Consider the following 23,297-nt stretch of genomic DNA (forward strand, 5'->3'; position numbering starts at 1 on the left):
ATTTATGTTATTTGTAAAAGTGGATTGGAGGGCAAGTTGTGTGTATTTATTCTAAATCTGATGTGTTTGCAGAATGATTCTTTTATCTTATAATTCAAAATTTCCTGGTGTCTGAATTCAGATTTTATTTTCTGATGTTTTCAGGGATTTTACTTTCATTATGCAGTCTGCTTGGTCAGTGTTTTATATTCAAGGTTTAGAGAAAGAGGGAGAAGGAGAATGCCTTCCTCTCCAATAGCAAACCATTGATCCTATTGACCCATTTCCCAAGCTGTTTTTGATTAGTGGGAAAAAAAAACCCTTAAAGTGTACTTAGAGAAGATGACTTATTCGGCTCTGTTTGGTACCTTAGGCCAATAGCAATTTCATTGCAGAACTTTTGGCATTTCCTGAGGATTTTTTTGCTCTTGGCTGTTTATTTAGAATCCATTTGCTGAAAATGAGGAATTGCAGCAAAGGTCTGTGAGGATTTTGGGAATCAACACCTGGGATCTTGCATTAGAATTGACAAATTTTGACTGGAGCCTCTTCAATGCAATTCATGAGGTAAGAAGCACCTCATCCACTTCCAGGTATATTACTCTCATAACAACATGATTTGGCAGCTGTCAGTAGTGGTGGGTGGTCCAAGAGATGTGTTGCAATCCTTGATACTGAAGAAAATTGTCAAAGGTTTTTAACTTTCCCCTATTGGGGCATTTCATATATTCACTGATATACCTGGTGCATTTTATTGGATTTGCCTCAAGAGAGTAAAAGACCATGATTATTCTTCAAAAAACGATCTGTCTGAATATGTTGTATATGCAAAATGTCTTATGCACTTCATAGTGTTTCAGTACATACAGGACTCCACAAATAGTTGTCTTAGATACCACTTTATCCACAAAAGAATTGACAGTTTCAGCATTTTAGATGGTCATGTCACTGTTCTTGTTAGGCTTCAGTGAGATGAAAAATACTGGGCAGGCTTTACTGAGCTAATGGCCCACTTCAGGGCCCATTGGATTGTTTCAATGACTTCGATAGGTTTTGGTGTGAGCTGCTGAGTAAAATGCACAGTTAACAGTAAAAAATGTCACTTGAAAATATCATTCACTGAAAAGTATGTGGGTTTTCTGACAAAATGAATGGAAAATTCCCTTGCTTCTCATCAGATGCTTTCCATGATCTTTTATTTCAGGTTCTTTTATTCAGGTTAGACACTTCAAATTTGGAGCAGGCCAAATCTGGGGGTTTTTTGCACAGAAATGAATACCCCCACCTCTGTTGATGAAAAATTGGCTAATTTGGAAAAAAATTTGAATGGAAATTTTTCAGATTCTACAATGATCTGATATGGATACTTTTTCATACTGTAACAGAAGTAGTGAAATACAGAAAAAGATTGTTTATGTCTTATACCTGCCTGTAGCCAGAAGTGGAATTGCAGGAAATCTTACAAGAAAAGCGTATATTGCAGGACTTCCAGTCCACCTGCCATCTGTAATAGGTCTCTAGACTTTGCTAAGACAAACCTTAATCATTTGTGATTGGCTCATGGATAATGAAAAAATAGTCATTTGTGACCAGATCTTGTTTCAAAAACGTGCTTCTAAATAATTTATAGTTCATTTACATTTAAATTGTTTTTATATCCCTAATAATGCTGTCAATATCTTCCAGCAAGAGCTGATATACTTCACATTCAGCAGACAGGGCAATGCTGAAAACACTGAGAATCTCAGTCTTCTGCTTCAAAGATGCAACGAGGTCCAGCTTTGGGTTGCCACCGAGATACTCCTCTGTAACCAGCTCTGCAAACGTGTGCAGCTAGTCAAAAAGTTCATCAAGATTGCTGCCCAGTAAGTTACTAAAGTTGCAACAAAAATCCTTGAATCCACATGCTTTATTTGGGGAGGGGTAGGTGCAAAAGCAATGAAAGAAAACTAATTTGTCATCCTGTGTTTTGTTAGTGTAGTAAGCATACCTAGATAAAACAGTCCATAAATAACAATAGCAATCACTGGCCAAAACTAGACCTGGTAGAGTATATGCTGCTCAAAGCTTTCCCTGCAGTTCAGCTGCTGTATCTGCAGTGTCAACTGCAACATCCCTGGTGGTGCAGAGATAGCTCCTTTCTTAGCCGAGATAACCTGAGGACCATTTGGCAGAACTATTTGAGCTTCAAAACAGTCATTTACCAAAAACTACTTGGAAACCAAAAAAAACTGCTATCAACTTGAAAGCCCTACCTATAAACTTAACTGCAGTATGCTGGCTGCTACAAAGGGGCATTCCCTTCATAACCCTTCTAATCTTCTCTGGAATACTTCTATGTATTGGAGGGGTGGGTTTCCTTATTGATTAGATTTGACAGTCTGTTCTTCCACTGGTATTGAATAGTACTATACCTTGCAACAGAATACAAATATATACTATTCACAGAGAGTTCTTTTCTCTGTAATCACTCTGTCTTAGTAACCAAGGAAATGGAGCAATTTAACTATGTGCAACCATCCTCACTTCTCTCTCCACTTGCTGGACTTCTACAATATTTGAGTATGCATGTTCATGGAAAATGTATAATTTGTTCCCTTCATCAACTGGTTTGATTTAATTTGCAAGGCACTTACATACAAAGGACTGTTCTCTGCCGAAGCAGTGCCATTGGAGAAATTAATTCTTCTAATCTAATCTAGTGTAACTCATAAATGTGATCTGATTTAGTTTGCAAGTTGTATAGTATCCAGTAATATGTTCATTTTCTGCCATATCGATGGGCAAGTTTGATCCAATTACATCAAAAACCAATTGGTTCTGTGTGCCTTGCTTGCACCACAGTAGCATTAATTTGCATCCCAGGAAAAATTTCATGTCTGTCCCACATGAACAAGGACATATTTGTCACCAGACTAATATGTTGCTCTATTTGAATTGATTCCATCCGGTTATGTGAAAAGCCAAAGTTATGGATACTAGATACAGTTGTCAGTAAATGGTAGACAGGGTCTCCCAGTGTATAGCAGAAGCAGCCATCATTGTAGCATGTAGATGATAAAATGAGTGTGTAGTTTTCTTGAGATTTTTTTTTAATCAGAAAAGCTGCTTTCTAAAAGAACACATTATCATATCTCATCAGTTCTGGAAGAGCTGATGAAAGAGGAACAATTAGGGTGGAAGGATGGTGTGCTGAGCACAGGACTCTCATCCTGAGGCACAAGCCAAGCAGCCCTGCTGTTTTGTTTATGACTTAAGGCAGAGAGGTAGGGAGCTGTGAACAGCTTTGGCTGCTCCCTAATCTCTGCTCCTCCATTCAGCCAGGAAGCTTTGTCTATGATTTTCCTCCTGTCAGGAGAGCACCAGGACTAAGATTTCATGTTCAACATCTGTGTGTTTCGCTGTTCAGGAATGCCTGAAGAAAATGGAAGGCTTTTACTCGAGTGCGTCAATATATAAAAGGAAGACAAAGTTTTTGAAACACAAATACATATGCTTCTGTTGATGAGTAGTCTAAAAGAGAAAACAAATGATTCATTAAAGAAAATTAATTAGCATGTTATTAGAAATTAATATCCTGAGGAGTTACAGAAACAAGTCAATGTAGGGTCAGAATAAACAGATGACAACAGCAGCCTTCTTACTCCCCATGCAGTGTCTCACTGTAAAAGACATACCTTCTCTCTACAGCTTGCTGTGAGAACTGGGCCCACCCAACAGACAGTTTATGCAGGCTGCATTGGACACCTTCCTTGTTTTGAAATGAATTGTCTTTGGGAGCTGTGTGACTTTAATGATAAAAGGACTCTAAGCAACAAAGTTAGGATTAACTTTAAGACAGCTGAAGTGAAGTGAGAAATACACCATCTCAAGATAGTACACAGTGATAAGTGCAGGCTTTATAAAACTTGTAACAAGTGCTGGTGATTTTCCAGGCTAAGGCCTTGGCATGTACTTTTCCCTAATGATAAATCCCAGTGGAGACAGTGAATTCATTGGTACTTAAAATTATCCTAAAAGAGGATTCTCACTCTCACGTGCAAATGCGCATGTATATTTATAGTGGTCTTGAAAAATCTGCACGAGAAGGGGGGAATCTTTTTGTTTGAAAAGGACTCAATGCTTCAGGATTTCAAATTTCCTAATGGACTAGAAAATGGACTAGAAATAAGCATGGTCTAATTGTATATAGTAAAATGTCAAAGAATAGAGGTATCAAGCAAATTCCGTAGGGACCTGTACTGGAACCAGTACTAGCCACAACTAGTTTAGAGGGATATGTAAATTGAACATTAATCAGATTTTCAGACAATAAAAATGATGAAGGATTGCAAATGCACTGGAGGATAGGAAAAAAAAAGAATTATCTAAGGAGTCTAGTGGCATGTGCAAACAACAGTAGGATAAGATTTAATTTAGATAGATGCCAAGTAATTCAGCTATGGAATGCTAATACTGAGCTGAATAAATAAATGCATGATTGTAAAGAACAGTACTCTGACAGAGGTCCTTGGGTGATAATAGATGACAAATTAAAAGGACAAAATGTGATGGTGTTTCAAATAAATAATTTGCTGTTTGTTTTATGCTTGCATAAGAGAAAGGTGTAAGAACTTCGAGCCGAAACAGTAATTATGTTTCTCCTTCCCTTCCCACTGTCTCATTACATGAGAAAGTAGTGAAGAAGGAAACACATAAGTTAAAATAAATTACAAAGAATTCAATGAAGGATAATAACAATATGGAAAAGCAGATTGCAGGCCAAGACCACAAAGAGAAATCAAACGAACCAGTAATGTACAATTTACAGAAAAGATTAAAAAGGGGAGGAAAATATTTATTATACAACAGAATAGAGGTCAGGGAATTATTCTGTATGGTAAAGGACAGCTGGGAGTAACTTGAACATTGAAAAGGGAAAATTACTTTTGACAGCAAAGGGAAAAAAATAACCTGCCAACAACAGGGTTGATGAAACACTAGAATGTTTTCTAAAAAACTTCCTAGAGACCCCATCACCTAGACTGCAGGTGGTTATGAGAGGACATTTAATGACTTTGTTATGTGGAAGATGATTGTATGTTAGTGCTGAGGGTTGAAATGAGACTCAGTAACCTAGGATACCTGTGCATTCCATTTATCTCTGATTCTGAGTACAAAAAAATCATATTTTTATTCCTCAGCTGTAAAGCCCAAAGAAATCTGAATTCATTCTTCGCTATTGTTATGGGTCTCAACACTGCATCTGTCAGCCGGCTGTCTCAGACCTGGGAGGTAAGACACATCTTTATGTCTTTTAGACACCATCAAAACCATTTCTCACAAAGGTTGCATACTGGAGAATTACCTTCTCTTTCTAATTATTGGTTTTTCATGAGGAAATCAAACATGGAGTGAGTGTTGATGGAAAAAATTCTCTGTGAACTGAAAGCTTAGATATTAAAAAAAACCCTAAATGTGTCCTTCCAGAGTTTTAAATAAGAATAGAGCATGGAGATATTATCCTTTTAAAACAAAATAAGTAATGTAAATTATCTTAGCATTTTAAGTATGTGTCAAAAGTATATGCAAAACAGAAAGTCTTGCAAAGGTGGCTCCAAACAAACAATACTTTCTTATGGAATAATTTAATTTAAAAAATCCATTGATGTTGAAATAAACCTATATCAGCTAATTCTCCTATATCAGCTCTTTTGCAGCTGCTCATCTTGAACAACAAAGTTAGGAAATGGGCCATGAATAAGGAGCATACTGGAGAACAGAGATTATTTGCTAAAGAAACTACCATTACTAGACAGGACATGGGTGTGTTTAGAGGAGGATCCCACTGAGATCTGTATTTATATTGTGGCTTTTTCATTTCCATCCAAGTGGTATCCGTATTGAGTCACGGTATCCATATTGAGTCATAGTATCTGCAGGCTTACTGTGTATCTGCTGATGAACCAAAATTGGGAAAGGAGTAATTGAGTGTAATGGGATGAAGCCTTATCCCTCCTTCATGCCCCCAACACTACAAGTGGGCAGTGTTGAAAAAAAAATCAATCTGTAATACAAAGTGAAGAGAAGGGCTGTGATCTTCTGCCTCAAAGACACTCTTGAGCACCAAAGACTGAAGCCAAATAGAAACCTAACACTGTCCAGAGCAGAGTCTTCCCCTTTAGCTGAAACTATGCCTATGGAAACATAAGTCATATGTCTGTGGCTTCAACACACAGAGAAACAAGGACAGTGGCTGTTTACAGGAACTCAGATAGGCAAGTAAGAGCTAACTTTAAATAAGACATAAAGTAAAAGTTTTAGAGAAAAATACATACCTGAGAACGATGATACAGAAACTCCTTGTCTCTGATATATTTCTGAACCACCTCTCTAGGGAACATTTGCCCTGGCCTGCTGTTACAGGTCGCCTTCATCCCATTTCTCTGGGCTTTGGTAGAAGAGTGGAAGAGACCAAATATTGTATCAAAGGCACCGAGTGGCAACAGTATTGGTCTCTCCAGCACAGAGAAATGCAAAATTTGCTGTGTGCTGAGACCTCTGGAGCTCGTGCGCTACAGGTGGACTTCTCTCAGGAAGAACAGAATATGTTGCTTGTCGGAACAAAGAGTGCATCTGCATATGTATCATTGTAAATATGTCATGTTTCTGTGTGTAAAATATTTATGAAGTCATGCTTTTTTTTATTATTATTCATAAAAATTCATTGCACTGGAAATTTCAAAAGCAGAAGGTTATTTGCATTAGTAATGTGACTTCTAGAAAGTAGAGCAATGTTTATAAATTAATTATAATTACTTACACATGTAAATGAAACAACCTAAATTTAAGCAGCCATTAAGATACTAAATTATATTGGCTCCACACTTGAATTCTTAAACAAGTAGTATGCTCCCAAGCATTTTCTTCAACTTTTCTTTTTTACTGAAGAAAAGTTGACTGACTGAAGATATAAAAAAATGCAATTGCGATTCCATATGCAGTTATTTTAGCATTTTAGTCATACAGCACATCCACTTAACCTAATTGTTCTAAATCTCTTTTCTCTTGGTAGTGTTACTGGGGCTGTCAGGATCTCAGGACAAAGACTAGGCAGGATTTGTACTAAGAGGGGATATTTTTACTAGACTACCTAATATGGTTGGAAAAAAATAAACAGATTTTAAGGTACACACACCATTGTTCAAGTCCGAAATACTAGTTGCAAAATTCAAATTGTAGAACATTGTAGTGTGTAATAAGGTGAATCCGTTAAAACATCTTATAGAGAAAGGAAGTGGATGTTTGTGGAGTAGAGCAGGTGTTGGCATGTGGGGCAAGATGGTACTTTGTGTCTGGGCTCCCTTAGAAAGTGCTTTATGCACCTCCCTGTGAGATTAGGATGAGATACCAGAGGTAATCAGTTTGTTAAGGAAAGTTCTCTCTCTTTGGCACTAGCATGTGGCAGTAACCCTGGTCAGCACTGGGGTGGTGTATCAAACAGCACTGAGCGTGATGCCTGTTAATTTCTAGAACCCATATTTTAGGGGAAGATTGATTACAGCAAATTATTTAACCTGGATGTGATCACAGTTCCTGAATTCTCAGCCTGTGTTACTGCTTCCAAGTAGATACGGGTATTCAGATAACTGCAGCAGGCGTGGAAGGTAGGGAAGAAAATAAAACCGGAAGCTAACAAGCAGTTTCCATAAAAGAAGGATGCAGGGTCCCCGAGGCAAAGCTGTGGGGCTCAGTGCCTCACTGGCATTGCACTGAACATGGTCTGTAATTAGGGCTCTGGGAGCTGAGGAGCAGAGGTTAACTGCCTGTTGGTACTTTTAGCAGGCACTTCAGCCATGGCGGTCTCATGGAAAAAAAATGCCTCAGCATTTTTCTGCCTAAATCAACTTCTCTTTTTTTTTTTTCCCTTATCTGTTTTTCCCACTTCAGAAAATTCCTGGGAAGTTCAAGAAACTTTTCACTGAACTTGAAAGTTTAACAGTAAGTACCACGCTGACAGCAGAAGAGCATTGCTTGCTTTACTTGCCTTCTTTCTTCCTAATTTATTGTCTTGAGCTGGAACTTGTCTTGTCAGATCCATGATTTGCCCAAGGCCACGTGGCTCTCCAGAGCTCAGAGGTGGTCTCCAAACACAAAAAGGAAGGAGGCTGTATTCCTGACAGTTGGAGGAAGGGCAGAGAGAGGCAAATGTAGTATCAGTTCCCCAGCATCAATTTGGAAGCTCTTCTTTTACTCTGGTAGTTTATTAGCCTTTACCTGAAGCAACATGCTGCAAATCAGGAGAAAAAGAGGACAGCTGAAGTTTTAAAAAAAAAAAAAGTCAAAATCTGAGGTAGAGGATCTTTGTCAGCGTTATCAAAGCTAAATAAACAAATGTTTCCTCTGGCTGTCATGGAAGTGGGTGGGTGGTGAGATCCCTGCCTGGAATGGGGAACATGAGATTTGGCCCTTAACAGCTGTCATGCTTCTATACTTGTAGTTTGTAGTAAATGACTGTGTTTTTAAGCTTCTGTGTGAGCTAGTGTGCAGAAATATTAATTTATATGGGAAATTTAGATGAATTTTGGAATTTGAATTGCCTACATAATGCCACTGACACACACTCCCTTATTTTTTTATTTTATTTTTTTTGTTGCTGTTTGGGGTTTATTTTGGGGTTTTTTTTAAGAAGAAATTAATCAGCAATACATTCTGGGATACCTTTCATGCTAGATATTAAGAGATTTTGCTAATAGAAATTTGTGGGGAAATTAGAGAGCAGTCCAAGTGAATCTGTTCTGCAGCTTACTCCCATTTTAGCACTGCTTCATCTAGAGGAACATAATTGCTTTTGTTCCTTTCACTGTTTATGTTTCCTGTTCAGTTTAGCATGTCACCTAGCTTAGAAAACCTTGAGCTACCTTGTTTCCCAAAGAGATCTTTTATATCTAAATCATGTTCAGATCATAAGCCCATAATGGATTTAGAATTGCTCTTTTATAGCCTATTGATTTTTCTCTCTATTACTCAAATGGTTTTGTAGGACCCTTCTCTGAATCACAAAGCTTACAGAGATGCATTCAAGAAAATGAAATCTCCGAAAATCCCCTTCATGCCCTTACTTCTGAAAGGTAATGTTAAAGCTTGGCTGCTCTCTGTTGTCATTAATTAAAATAAGTGAAAGGTGATTTTTCCTTCAGGTGGTCTTAAGATACGTATGTGACAGATATAGTGGTATCTACAGCATAGCACTTGGTCTGGATAATAAACAACTTCCTTTTAAGACAGGAGGAAGATGGCAATTTTCACACAGGTTTTTAAACTTCATGTTGTCCTGTCAGGTGTGGATAGAGCTGTGTGCCACTGCTTTGGCCACATCTTCTTCAGTGGAGAAGTGAGACCCTGCAAGCCCCCCAACGGAGCTGCACTGGGTGCACCTGCACCAGTGGCTTCGGTCATGCTCCTACTCTGACATGCCTGTTCAGAGGTGCTTCCCTGCTTCTCTTGAATGAACCTACCTGGTGTCACCCAGAAGGCAGAACCTGCCCTGTCTGTCTGTCCTGAGAGGAGGGGATTTTCAAGTCTCTTGTAGATATGAAAGAGATAAATAAAAATCTTACTATCTAAAGTTATTTTTAAAAACAAAAATCTATTAAAAGAAGCTGCAACTACTTGCTAATGCAGTGAGGTGGGCAGCTAATTAAGTAGCAAGTGTTTAAAATTTTCCATTGTCTTAGGGTCATTAATTATTAACTGCCTTGTCTTTGAACATGGCAAATTCATTTGTTTATTCCTGTATTCTGAAAGCATTCTCTTTAGGCCGTGTATCCAACCTGCTGTTGCTGCTGCTGTAAAATGTTTGCAGGCAGTTCTCCAGATCAGTCGGTGACAGTTCGGGAGCCATCAGACACTTCCCCTCTTTGCACACATCAAAGCAGTTTGCATTAATTCAGATGGATACAATTATTAAGGCTTCAAAATCAATATTTTCCTGGTGTTCGGGAGTATGTCTTGACTGCAAACAAGCGCAGCAAACATAAACAAGTCACTTGTAGCAATGATGTCTGCACAGCACTACAATATGGTGTATAAGAACATGCACCTAAGCAACTTCTCTGTTTTAGCATGTACTGGAGATAGCAAGGAGACTTTGAAATTATTGCAGTAATTTCCTTCAATACAGTGGTCCATAAGGAGGTGTTGCCAAGGTTGGTAATTCCCAAAGTATTGCACAGTACAAAGGACTTTACTCCATATCAAACATCTTTGTATTAAGGTCATTTCCAAGACCAGTAAAATAGGCATGGATAGAAAACATTAGTAACTCAACAAATTACTCTATTTCAACACAAGAGGAACAAAAGTAGTTTCAATTAAAAAAATGAAGATTCTTCAATTACGAAAAATAACATCAGAGTGTCCTTTTAAAAGTTAATTAAATTTAAATGCAGAGCTCTCATAGCATACAGATACAGCTTTTGAAAATCAGGCAGATTTTTCAAATGTGTAATAAAATACTGTGATATACCCTTACAACCTAGTTCAGACGCAATTTTCTGCTCCACTGAATTTATCTAGACTCTTAGTTGTTGGCTGCAAAGCAAATTTCTGTTCCTTCTGCCCTCAGAGATATACACATTGCTTTCATTGACTTAAAAAGCTGTGTGGAATTTTCTGCTTCCAGTATAAGTTTTTCATTAGAAGTGATGGACAGTTTTTAACTGCATTGATATAGAGACAAGTAATGCCTGTGTCCTGAAATCATATCCTTTCTGTGTCCCTTTCCCTGGGTGCCCCAAAGCAGCCCAGCAGAGGAGGTGTAGAGGGTCCTGCTCCCTCCTTTCCCCCCGATTTTTAGGATGCTGCACAGGGACAGAGAGGTGCTGGAGGCATCACCAGCATACGCTGTGCTTTCTGCATTTGCTCAGGAGGGCCGGCTGGACTCTCGTGACCAGGCTGGCATCTTACCTGCCCCAGGCAGACCCCAGTCCAGCTGCCCTGGGGGCACAGGAGCTCTCCATCACCCCTGGGAAGAGTCCCAGCCCTGGGTTTCCACCAGCACATGAAGCCGTTAGCATTCCAATTCCAAGCAATTACAAAATGCCCTTCAGGCACAGAGTGAGTCTTTGAAACCCAAGGAAATAAATTAGGTGGGCTGTTTTGGGGGAGGGTGAAGGTAGGGGTGGGTGAAGAGTGTGTGTGTGTGTGTAGGGAGAGAGGAGGTGACAAAGCATCTTCCAGCATTTGCTGTGGGTTTCCAGTCCTAAAATCCCCCAAACCCACAAGGTCCATGTGGGCATCAGAGGGAGTACTGGGGATGAGCACAGAAGAAATACTGCGATGCACAGACTGGTGGGCTGGAGGTTGGCACCTCTGCGCAGAGGGAGATGTCCTGTTTACTGTGTGCAATTCTTCTGCTGGCAGACACAGCTGTGACTTTTAAGAAGTAGTGATATTGGAGTGCCATCTCATTACAAGAGTGCTGACTCCTCCTGGCACTCCTGGATACCCACACATCCAGGAGAGAGCTGATAGGTGGTGGTGCTCCTGCTAGTATTTTCAGTAATCTGGAGATGTACTGTTGGAGTCAGACCTTCCGTCCCCATGGGAGATCTATTCATGTTCTTTGTATTTCATGCCCAAGATAGTTCTGATTTCTGTCCTAATATGCATTAGAAAAATAGAGAAAATGACCTCCAGCTACTGTTGTAATTGTAGTGTTAACTTGGCAACATTTATTTTGCCTGCTATTCCCCCCCCCCCTCCAGTTCATTACACTGTGTTCAGTTCTCTTCCTGGAGTCAAATATAGACCTTTTCCTTTTCCTCTGACCTTTTTGTTGCCTTCGCAAATTCTCTCCCAACAACACTGCATACAAGTGTTTTTTCCTAGCCATAACACTTTGGTTTAGTGCCTTGTGTTTAACCTCTCTGGCTACCCATTGCTGTAGGGGGAGGACTTCAGAGTCAGTGTCCCACAGAGAGAGATGAAGGGGTGTCAGAGCCAGCTCCAGCATCTGGTAGCTCTGCCCCCATGGAGCTCTCTGCCTCCATGGAGCTCTGGGCTCAGGGACTGACCAACTCCAGCCCAGGCACAGTCATGGGCAGCATATCTGGACCAGTACCGCGGTGTGTGGAGAGCAGCCATGCCCCCCTGCAGGGCCATCCCTCTGGGTGCCCTCCTGTGCTCCCAACCATCCCCTGTATGTTATGCACCCTGGAAGTAACACAGACCAGGTTTAATAAGAAATCCATGCTCCCTTTTGAAAATACTCTTGTTGCAATGTGTACCTAGTGTTGTTTCTAATAATCTCTGCATGTCATCATTAAAACAGACTTTTGTTCCACTGTTATAAGGTATTGTGTCAATCTTTAATGGGATACTTTCCTTTTTTTTTCCTTTTTGTTGCTGTTTAGTCATTTTATTTCTTTGCATTAAACAACAAAACCATGAAAAGTAATTATTTTTCCTTTATTTTATTTTTCAGATGTAACATTCATCCATGAAGGAAATAAAACATTTCTGGATAACCTTGTTAATTTTGAAAAGCTGGTAAGCTAATTTTGTCCTTCCTGTTTTCAAAAGACTCACGTCCTATTCTTCCCTTTCCCTTCCTTATCTTGTAAGACTAAAAGGTTTTCTTTTGGATGAATCAGGAAGAAAAACGGGTAAAAAAGAGCAAGCATGAGAAAACAGTCAACAGTCTATCTCCCCTGCCCTTTTCCTCTGCTCCTCTCTCTTCTCATTCCTTCCTCCTCCACTTCTCTGTAAAATGTCTAAGCCAGTAATGGCCATCACACAGTCCACTCATTTTTTACTGAGTGAGATCAATTCCTTTGCACCACCTCGTGGACTATTTCTTATCAGTTAAGTTCTCCTGCTTCAGCTTTCTCTGAATTATGTTTCATTCCTTTTTTTTTCTCAAGGCTTCTCTAGTCTCTCACTTAAGAAAAGGTTCCTCTGCTTTATCCCCTGCCACTGATATGGTAATTCCAGGGATTTTGAATGAAAGAGAAGTTTTTTGATCTAGGTTAGATGATGAAGAAAATAATGCCTGAAATTTGAATTAAACTGACTGTAAATACCACTATTTTAACTTTTATGCATAAGGGCACTTACTGACATTGTATCTTTGGCCACATTCACTCTAGACATCATATGACATCTACTCTGGCATAATATTACTGATAGAGGTTTGATTTCCCTAATTTGCCTTTTTTTTTTATATAATATTTTCACAGCACAAAGCCAAAATTTGTATATCTGAACAGTGATGGAGTAGAGAAGTTTGGATTATTTTGGTGGTGAAGATGGTGGTGGTTTGTTTGGTTTGGTTTTTTTTTTGTTGGCCCGTAGTATTTGATCAAGAAACCAAAATGTTTTTTCCCAATTGCTCTAGACATGCCACAGGACAGATGGCTGTGCCTGGTGAATTCTTCCCAACTATTTTCTCCATGTGTTTACGCTTGTTTGAGAATGAACATGCAACCATGGAGTTATTAATGAACCAGATGTTGAACTTTTTTTCACATCCTATCATAATGTACATTGTCTTTCAACTTACAACCAGATGTAGAGTTTGACTTTTGAACCTGAGCTCCTTTTTTTTGTGTTTTCTATTTGATTTCTGTACCTTTTCTTGTTGCAGAATTTAGGAGAACACTGATTTGCATTTAACGAAGGGTTTTCTTGTCCCAAGTCCATTAACTATTTGACCTTTAGGTGTTTGCATAAAACTCATTAGCATGTTCTTCTTCATTGCCTCTTGGAAGTACATCCAATTAACATGTAAATTAAACTAGCCCTTGATGCACAATAATTGTTACTAAAATCCCCCCACTGGCCCATATATTTGTTTAGTGAATATGTAGGATCTAATTCTTGTTTCAGTCTTAGCAGACCTTGTTTGTTTGTTTGTTTGTTGTTTAATCATGTATATGGTTAATGTATGCTGGGCTTGCTGGGTGAGAATTCCAGTCCTTCCTGTCACCATTGTGTCTCCAGAGGCAGTGAGAGCTTTGCTAATTGACTTCAGTGAGCCAGGATTTCACCTTTTCCATTCAAATGGATAATGGGCATTTTAAATGGCAGGGGGGAGAGTCTGAGGTGATGGTCGTGGGGTAAGGGTTATTCAGATTGACACTTCCTCCAAATTATTAGTCAGATCACGCTCTCAGAAACGAGCTGTCTCCTGCAGCCCTGTGTACATATGAATGAAGGCAATAGTGCAAGCTTAGGAAGTAAGGGCTTAGGAGAGATTTAAATATCAGTGTAGTGGAAACTCAGGCAGTGCACTGGTATTACACTGGCTCATTTGAATGTTAAGGGATTTAGTCAGTGGGCATGAACTAACAAGATGCATCACACATTATCACATATACATCAGGCCATGTTTCTTTTCTAATTATAAGGGCTTTGTCCCAAAGAACAATGTCTTCCTTGGTATTCTGCACTGAACACTGAAGTGCTGAGCACTTTCTGGCCTTTGCTGAGAAAAATTACTATTGACATTAACTCCTGCTGGGTTTGGATCAAGCCACTGAACCTCACCTGCAAATTTGCTGTTGCAGAAAAAGAATAAAAGAATTATTCTACCATAGCAGATTACTGCTTTGGGGAAGGAACTTACTGTTATAAATGAGTAGAGTTTCTACTTATGAATATCAACACAAAGATGGTTTCTTGTGTCTCTGTTTGGATCAGTATTTTGAAATATTTCATTTTTGCATTGAACATCTCGTCTGAAGGAGGACTTGTCAGTTTGAGCCATTATTTTTTCCAACTATGTTAGTTGGTTTAATAAAAGATCTTATTTCTCCCTACAGTCCCCGCTTCTTTTATATTCTTGGACCTCAACAACCCTACCATGACTGAATTTGATTTGACATGATGTGATTGCAGTGGAGACAAAGTTAATTCAAAATATAAAGAAGGAAATTTGCAAAGAGAAGAAAGTGAAATGATCTTTTGTCTCAGGAATGTTACCTAGCTTTAGCAAAAAGTGAAGGGATTGTTGTGGCTTATTTAACTCCATTTTAGGTAAAATCTAGTCTACAGGAGCATTAGGTTGATTTTTGGTACCATACTTACTTCCTCAACTGAATCTGAAGGAATAAATGAAAATATGGTCTTATGCTGTTACATCTCAAGGTGCTTCCATGGTATTTTCTGAGCTGCTTGGTCAGAAACCACCGAAAGGCGGTTTCTTCAGGGTTTTTTCTCCAGTCAGCCACCAGCCATATCTTAGCAATGACATATCTTATACACACTTCAGCAAACTCTAATACAGGTCAGTGGCCATTACCATTTTTGATAGCACCAGCTTACCTAGCACCTTCATCTGTAAGGACTGTGTGCTGCAGCTGAGGGTTCTCAACCCCCACCCCCCGAATATCTATGCAACCCTCAAGCCTGAGTTTTTGCAGTTAAAGGTGTGTTACTCATCACACTAACAGTATGCACGCACCTGTTTAAACAGCCAGGAGATAGCATTTGCTTTGCAGATAAATTGGCTGATTTTCTGTATTGCTTTTGGATCCCAGAGAGCTGAAAACAGAGAGAAATTCCTAATTAGGCTACTAAAGCCGGGAGATTTGGGATTCTGCTTGAAGTGTTCCACAAAGAGGTTCTTCCCTTACCAGAGCATCACCTCCAGAAGCTGATCTTGGGATGGACCCTCACACTGACTGACTACAAAGAAGAAACAGCAAAAAGTTACAGTGTCTGTGATAGTAGGGCCTCTCTTACTTCTAAAATCCAAATGCGAAGGGAAATGCTGGAAAACATCACAGTAGCAGCATTGGTGGAAGTTGTAGCTCTCCCAGTACTCACACTATTGATCAGGAAATCTAGATCATCTCATTAGAACTTCATTATAAACAGTGCAAGGACATCAGCACAAGAGATTCGTGATTTCATGGCAAATGAATCACAGCGGGTAACAAGAAAAATTATTTTGATTCACTGATGAAAGGAATATGAAGTTTCCATTAAACGTGCTCTTGTGATAAGCTTTTCTGGGGAGAAGCCTTGTAAACCTCTCCCGGGGGTTGAGAGATGAGCTGTTCTGCATCGTTCTGGTCTTAAACATAGTCTGCTCAAGAGAGTTAATCCTTTCCACCTCTGATGATTTTTGAGGGAGATATGAGAAGAGCATTAGCTGTTTGCATGAGCTATCAGATCATGCCTGATAACTGCAATTTGCTTCAATTAATTACTAGATTTGGTGAAGACTTGCCACAGAAGCAGTGAAATTAGGAAAAGTAATGGTTTAAGAACTTTATGGGTAGTATCTAGGGAAAATGAACTCACTCCACTGATTTGTAGTGAACAGTCCCAGTTTTTGTAAGTCGAAGACCTGAGCCTGAATGACAAACTGAACTTAAATCCTTTATTTCTTCTGCGTAATCTAAGTGAAGATCCAATATCCCTGTTAGCACCAGCTTTTGTTAAAATAGCATACCTACAGGATAGTCTTATTTGGTACATGCCTGCGGAGATGTCAGGGTGCTTGCTCTGCAGCACTTAGGTTACGGGCTGCTTTTTTTTTGTGCTGGTTATACTGCAGAAAACTGCCTAGCTGATACTGGTACCTGATTGTGCTAGGCATTATACAAGTATATGCCAAGGGGTGTAGTCTGTGCCACAAAGAGGCTTATAGTCTAATTATACAACATGTGGAGACAGACGGAGAGGTTGCAGACTACAGAATATCCTGGATAATGCACTAAAGCTGGGGTTGAGCTCTGAGGACTCACCCAGTCCACAGGACTTCCTTGCTGTAGGCTTTCAGTTTAATAAAAGTCACTGGAACAAAAATGAGCAATTGTTTGATTATTTTCCATGACCACTTCCCATGGGCTCTTAAGGAATTGTTCTCATTTAATCAGGGTGGTACCAAGAAGACATCTAGAGTAACCCTGTTTCATCAAATGGTATCACTAAGATAAAGAGCAAAGTTTCTCCTGCTGTCTTCATTTTCTACCTTATTACAGTTTCTTTTTGCTGTACAGTGTAGGGCAAGGAGATTTCTCAGGCTTTTCTAATGACAGAATCTGTCTCAGGTTTTCGCACTAATGTTTTTTGCCTTTTCTTTGCAGCACATGATTGCAGACACTGTTCGGTCTTTGAGACATTGCAGAAATAACCAATTTGGTGAGTAGCCAAAACTTCCTACTTATTTTGCATTTGTACGCCCTTGAGGGTTTGTTGGTTGTTTTGTTTTGTTTTGGTATTTTTCCTCTGTTTCCTTTTCAGTTGCTCATGTTTACTACAGCAGCAAAATGTGGACAACAATTATTTAACCAATTGGCAAGAGAGGGCATAGTTGTTGGAAGATCAGCATAACAGAAATGGATGCAGTTTTACTTTACAAAATGTTTGTAGAAACAGCTTCCAAACTTTAATAAATTATTTTCCTACAAAAATTACTACCTCTTAAAAACCCTGTGTAAGATCTGTGCCAGCTGTACTTAATAATGGAGGCCTCTGGTGTATGCTGCTGTTTCTCCCTTTCCCAGCTATGACCAAGTTAACTCAATCTCCTGCCAGTCTGTGTGTTTTGGTAATGGATTCACAGCTGTCTTGGCTTCCAGTAGCTAAAAGATGGCATTAATCACCACAGCTTTTCACTTGGCTTTTCACCAAGAACAACTGTTTGCTTATTTTGGGTTCCTAATGTCATTTCACAAAATTGGAGAAGTTCAGAAGGTATGAAGATTCTGTGGGTTTCACAAAAGTGGAGTAGAAAGAAATGGGGGGTGTTGTGTTAGTACCTGTGCTAGGGGAAGCTGCAAATAAAAGTCTGTCTGCTTTAGACACTGGAGGATCTATGCTGATGGGAACAGTTGTGAGTGCCTCAGCTGCATAGAAGACTTCTTTTTATTTGCTTTGTTTGTTTGTTTGTTTTGTTTTGTTTCATTTTGTTTCTGCCTTGCTGGCCTCCAGAGAATCCAACCCTAAGGGACCAAGTCAGAAGAACCCAGCTTGCTGTGTTCCACTGCTCACAGAGGAGAAACCTCACTTTCTCCTTCTCAGAGTTTCTTATTCTCTGTGGAGAGGTTAAATACAGGAAGGGGACAAAAGCAACACTACTTTAGGAAGTGGTTAGTTTTTAAGCCAAACCTAGTAAACATGTCATTTATTGAGGCCACTAAAACCTCTTTTTCAAAGACGAGTTCAGAACTGTGCTGCAGCCTTGGGGAAAACAGAGTCTGAATCATTTTTTTTTTCCAGCTGAATTTTCAACAGCTGTCAGTATGGGCAGCAGCAAAAAGAATAATAATCATTTTGTGTATAAATACAGGTACCTTTGAGAATTATGGTTCCTGTATTATTTTGAGATATATGTATAAGAGAGGGAGAGGGAGAGAAGGAGCAAGATGTGCCTTGAGCCTTTTATCTTTTTTTCAGATAATGAAGGAAATATTGGTTAATCCAAACCATGCCTGTAAATGAAAATATCTCTTATTTGGCATTATAAAATGTAGCACTGGTTCCTTCTAATGGTGTGAGGGTTTTTTTGCACCTTCTCTGCACATCTTTCATCACATTTTTGCCTTTTCTTTTTCCAAGTGGTTTTCTAAGTCTTGCAACAGAAATCCAAGGTTAATACCTGAGATTTACCATATAATCTGGTAGTTTGAAGTACGTGATTGTTATTTTATTTTGCTACAGACTTGATTTATTGTGAAGCTGGCATTTAAAAAGCAGTTTATACAGACATCCCTGTAGGCACTTTTTTTCCTTAAATTCATTTAGGCATGAAATGAATTCACTGAATATTTATTGAGACTTTATGGACAGTTTCCTTTTCTAGTGGGCTTATTTTGCTCTCAGAAATGTGAGTCTTTCTACTGCATCAATTCCCAGATTGGCTTAAGAGCAGCAGGCATCTCACTGTAGGAAAGAATTCAAACAAAACTAAGCAAGGAATATTATTATTGTTTATGAACTGTATCATGTGTATTAAGCTTGCAGGCCAAAGTGTTTCTGGATTAGAAACTGGTTAGGTTCCAAGTAAGACTGAAATGCCTTTTTAATGGAAATAACATGTTTATGTCCTAAATGCTGAAAACAAATAATAGCATTTCCAAAGTGAGAAAAAACAGCCCTAGAAAATAACGTAATTCAAGCTTTTGTCATTTGAGGTGTTAATGAGAAATACAAATGTTTTTCAGTATGTTCAGCACAGCTGCTGAGATCCTGTTCCCTCAGAACAAAAAGGTCATTTCTGTGTTCTGACACAGATTTATTGCATTGTCCTGTTCTCTCTGACATTGCTCAAGTTAGATGGCTGCTCCAAAATAGCTCTTTAAAATAGTTGCCCAGGAACCCTGTTAGCAGCCACATGCAGAACTGGCTGCATTCACATCCCATGTTACCCACACAGCATCATGCAGTGATCTTCAGAAACAAGAGATGGTTGATTCCTGGAAACCTCGTATAGCTGGAGAGTGTGGAGAAAAGGGTGATAATAAAACAAAGGAGAAGGAGGAAGTGTGTGAGTTAAGCTAATTGGTTCAGGGAATTTTGAGGAGTTTTCTTTGTCCATTTATGGTAATATTAAAAATTCCTTGAGGACATGGACTAGAAGCGAGCTTTCCACCTTTGCTCATTTGTCAGCAGTCATCAGTGTTGCTTTCTCTGCCTGTCTTGATGGATCTCGTGGCCATGGGCTTAGTTTTTCCTTTTCCACTTCTGCTAGTACCAGCCATGGTGGAGCATTTCACAGACAACGAGTTCCCACAAGCCCATGATGGGCATAAAGCTTGTAACAGAAAACATCTGCCATTGAAGCCACCCTTCAGTTTGTCTGTTACACAGCTAATTCCTCTTGCTGTGTAAACTCCCATGAAATGACAGCATGACTCTTGCCTCTGTTACTAGATCAGAAATCAAAAGCATAACAGATCAAAACGTGAGAGCCTGTCAGAGCAACTTTGAAGAGCTTTCATATCCATCTGCTGTGCTGTCACCTTTCACCGGCTCTGAAGACACTCATCCAGGGCCTGCTGCCTTCTGAACTTGTGTTAAGATTTTTTAAAAGTTAGAGTCCCATGCATGCCCACCCATGCTTAAGGCCCTGTTAAGCATGCCCACCCATGCTTAAGGCTCCGCTGTGCTGCAAGAGCAGCACAAAGGAAACCCTTAACAGAGAATTGGACTGCCTGTACTGCCAGCAGGAGTAAGTCTTCCTCTTGGGAAGAGTCAGCTTCTTGCTGTCCACTTGTCCCTTCTTTGTGCATGCTGGCTGCTCAGCACTGCGTATGTATTTCTTCTCTTTTCTCTATCAAGCTGTTACCTTATGTATTGCACTTAAACAGCATTACTGTTGAAGTGCAATGCATAAGGTTTTGCATAAGATTACTGTCTGTCTTTCTTGTGACTGTCTAGCACCTGACACATGGCACACCAGTGACTTTGCAACACAGGACAGAGAAGCAGGCAAGGCACAGCTTTCTGATCCATCCTCTTTCTCCTGTCTTGCAGGCAATGAAGTTCCTTCGAAAGAGCATCATGAGCTGAAGCCATATGTCCATCACCTGCATGTCATCGACAACCAGCAAGCTCTGTTTGAGCTTTCTCACAGGATAGAGCCACGAGTGTGAGCGTACACAGCTTCCTATAACCTTGTAACTGCAGCACTTTGAATTAAGTGAATGTTTATGCCAAGCATGTTGCTTCCCTATATAAGAACAGTTTACTGAGTTTTATCAGTAGCTCACACAACATGCGCAGGAAAATCAGGCAAGAGCCAGCAAAGGAGCTGCTCACAGAGTTGCAGGGCAAGCTTGGTGCCATTCCCACTGGTCACTGGGATGTGAGGGAGCGGAGCAGCGTCCTTTGAACTCAGGAGCTTGGTTTCTGTGAAAATATTGTTTGGTCCTGTGTAGCTTTCAATGCAGATTCTGCCAGTATTAGAATGAAAGGAATCATCATGTCACAGCAGCAAAACATTTCAGCAAGCAACATGCCGCAAGGGGATTGATTCCCAGTTCACCACATATGTACCTCACTAATTCAAGGCTGCCAAAGTATTGTTGCCAAAAATAATGTGCAATCTCTGCAGTTCCTCTGAGTCCACTGGAGCATCATATTTGAGATAAGTGCAAACAACCAAGGATGGGAATATAACAAGGCAGCGCAACCAGATGAAACTCAAGTGTGTGTCGTGTTGTGGAGATCAGCAGTAAACAGTCCATGCTGTTACGGTCCCTTTAAGAACCTGTTCATCCACACTGTAAGAGCCAATCCACTTTCATTGCAATCCATGGACACAGTTGTTTGTATACTGAAAACATGTTATTTTCTTCCTTTTCAGTTATCTCAGATTTAGCACTGGGTCCTGCAGTTAACACGTTATAAATTATTATAGCAGAAGCTTTGTTTTCTGCTTGGATTACAGCCTCTTTGATGTCTATTCAGAGGCAATGCCTAGATCCACCTATATTCCTAACTCATCTCCTGGAAATACCATTTCAGCAGGTAAAACTTCACCTAACTTGCACATGCTTCTAGTTTTTAAAGAACAGAAAGGTGCACCTTACAGGGTACCACTGTAATTGCCTGCATACACACTGAGCTCTCAGCATCAGGGTCCCTTTACTGCTTTTGTCCCTCTCATACCCTTCTCCTAGCCAGTTCTCATGTAGCTACAAGTACTACATCTGGGCATGTACTGAGGCAGCATTTCTAAAGTCTTGTCTACAGTTGACCTACATCTCAAGCACCATCATAACCATAGCTCTGGTTTTCAGTGCTAAGAAGTTGCCCTGAAATAACCTAGTGAATGCTGCAGGCAGTGTGCAGAGTGCTGCACGGTCTGGCACGTGTTTGTACACTGACTCATGGCAACAGTCCTTTTGCACAGCAGGGAGGATACATAGCATCGCTTGCCCATCTCTATTGTATGTTTTCCACATGAGGAAGACTTCCAAGAAAATGCTCATTTACTAAAATATGGGAATACTGAAGTAGCATGCTCTTCATCATTGTGTTATCTCTGGTTTAAAGGGATTTTAAAAAAGCAGCTTTAACAAGTAGTCCGTGGGGGAATCTGTAGAATGCATTCAGTTTTCCCATCTGTGAAATATTGTATAGATCTATTGTAAAGGAAACAGATGTTTCAGAAATGTATTTGCTTGTACTTTGTTATTATTATCAAATACTATATGATTTTTTTTTTTTTTAGAAAAAAAGTCTTCTTTTTACCCAGTAAAAAGAAAAAAAAATAAACTCTTGCTGGCCATGGAGTAAAAATTTCCTATGTTCTTCTGTAGATGTGACTGCACATATTGTAAATAACTCTTTAGTGCAAACAGACCAAAACTGTTCAGATGAAGATACTAGCTGTGGTGGGCACCTTTTTGCAATGTAAGAACAAAAACCAGATGCAATTTGTTGCTTGTGTTATTGCAGTTCTTCCTCTGGCTACAACACTCAGAATTCCCACCCTAACTGCATTACCTGGGTAGTTTCCTGAGTTTTGAGCTCCCCCTTGTGAATTGTTTTTTAGTGTGGCATTATTTTTAGGAGCCTGTACGTAGACCATGCTTCTGCTCATGTGGTGTAACTCTTTAGTCCACAAATTGTTCTCTTGAAATCTGTGGGAGAGGGAGGATTAGAAGGTATTCAGGGTGAGAAAGTGACACTGTTTCTCAGTTCACTGCATTTGGCTCTGTGATAGTTTTGGGTAGTTACTGCTGATGAAGCAACAGTGATGCCAGAGAAGAATAAAAGACAAGGAAACAAAAGGGGGGGGGAATAACAATGACTCTGTGCTGTGGCTTTGATTTGAAAGCCTGCTAGAGTGACCTTGAAGGCTCCTCACTCTGCCAATTCAAAATGAAGTAAAGGGATGGGTTAACTTGTACCAGTAGGCTTCAAGCCAGCTGAGGTGTTGGCTATCTGCACCACTGTAATTTCACGCTAAATCGGCTGTTGTCTACCCCTTGCAGCTGGCATAAAATCGGTTTGAAGGCATATAGCCAGAATTAACCTTGTTATCTATGTTAGACTACTGTTTGTAACTTTAAAAACTAGTTTTTATAGTGGCCTGTATAACTTGGATACAAATTTCTGGTCGCAGGGTCCAACATGTCTGCATCAATTTCACGTTGAAAATATGGACCTTTTAACTGTTACCATAAAAGAAAGGCAAATAGCCTTAACCTGTAGCTAATGTCTAATTTAAAAAAAGGCTCTTCAGAGACTTCTTTCAACAGGTGAAGTATTGCAGAGCTTTGCTGCAGACTGGCAAGCAGTTTGAAGGTGAGGTGGCTGGGAGAAGAACTACGAGTAAACCCTGTGAAAGGGAAGGATAATACTATAGAGCCTCT

The 23,297-nt window shown here is 39.7% G+C and overlaps 1 protein-coding gene across 1 annotated transcript in view; it reads left to right on the forward strand.

Annotated features, from left to right (window-relative positions):
- Positions 1–21,164, forward strand: part of LOC103754588 (rap guanine nucleotide exchange factor 5) — a 62,521-nt gene extending 41,357 nt beyond the window's left edge. The window contains exons 9-16 of the mRNA XM_029961810.1: positions 424–546; positions 1,666–1,844; positions 5,163–5,253; positions 7,909–7,959; positions 9,002–9,089; positions 12,446–12,510; positions 17,058–17,112; positions 20,449–21,164. Coding sequence (XP_029817670.1) covers positions 424–546; positions 1,666–1,844; positions 5,163–5,253; positions 7,909–7,959; positions 9,002–9,089; positions 12,446–12,510; positions 17,058–17,112; positions 20,449–20,567 — 771 coding nt within the window. The 3' untranslated portion in view covers positions 20,568–21,164. The remainder of the gene's footprint in view (positions 1–423; positions 547–1,665; positions 1,845–5,162; positions 5,254–7,908; positions 7,960–9,001; positions 9,090–12,445; positions 12,511–17,057; positions 17,113–20,448) is intronic.
- The last annotated feature ends 2,133 nt before the right edge of the window (positions 21,165–23,297 follow it).

This window comes from Manacus vitellinus, unplaced genomic scaffold (assembly GCF_001715985.3).
Source record: "Manacus vitellinus isolate BGI_N305 unplaced genomic scaffold, ASM171598v3 scaffold_3_pilon, whole genome shotgun sequence".
Taxonomy (NCBI): domain Eukaryota; kingdom Metazoa; phylum Chordata; class Aves; order Passeriformes; family Pipridae; genus Manacus; species Manacus vitellinus.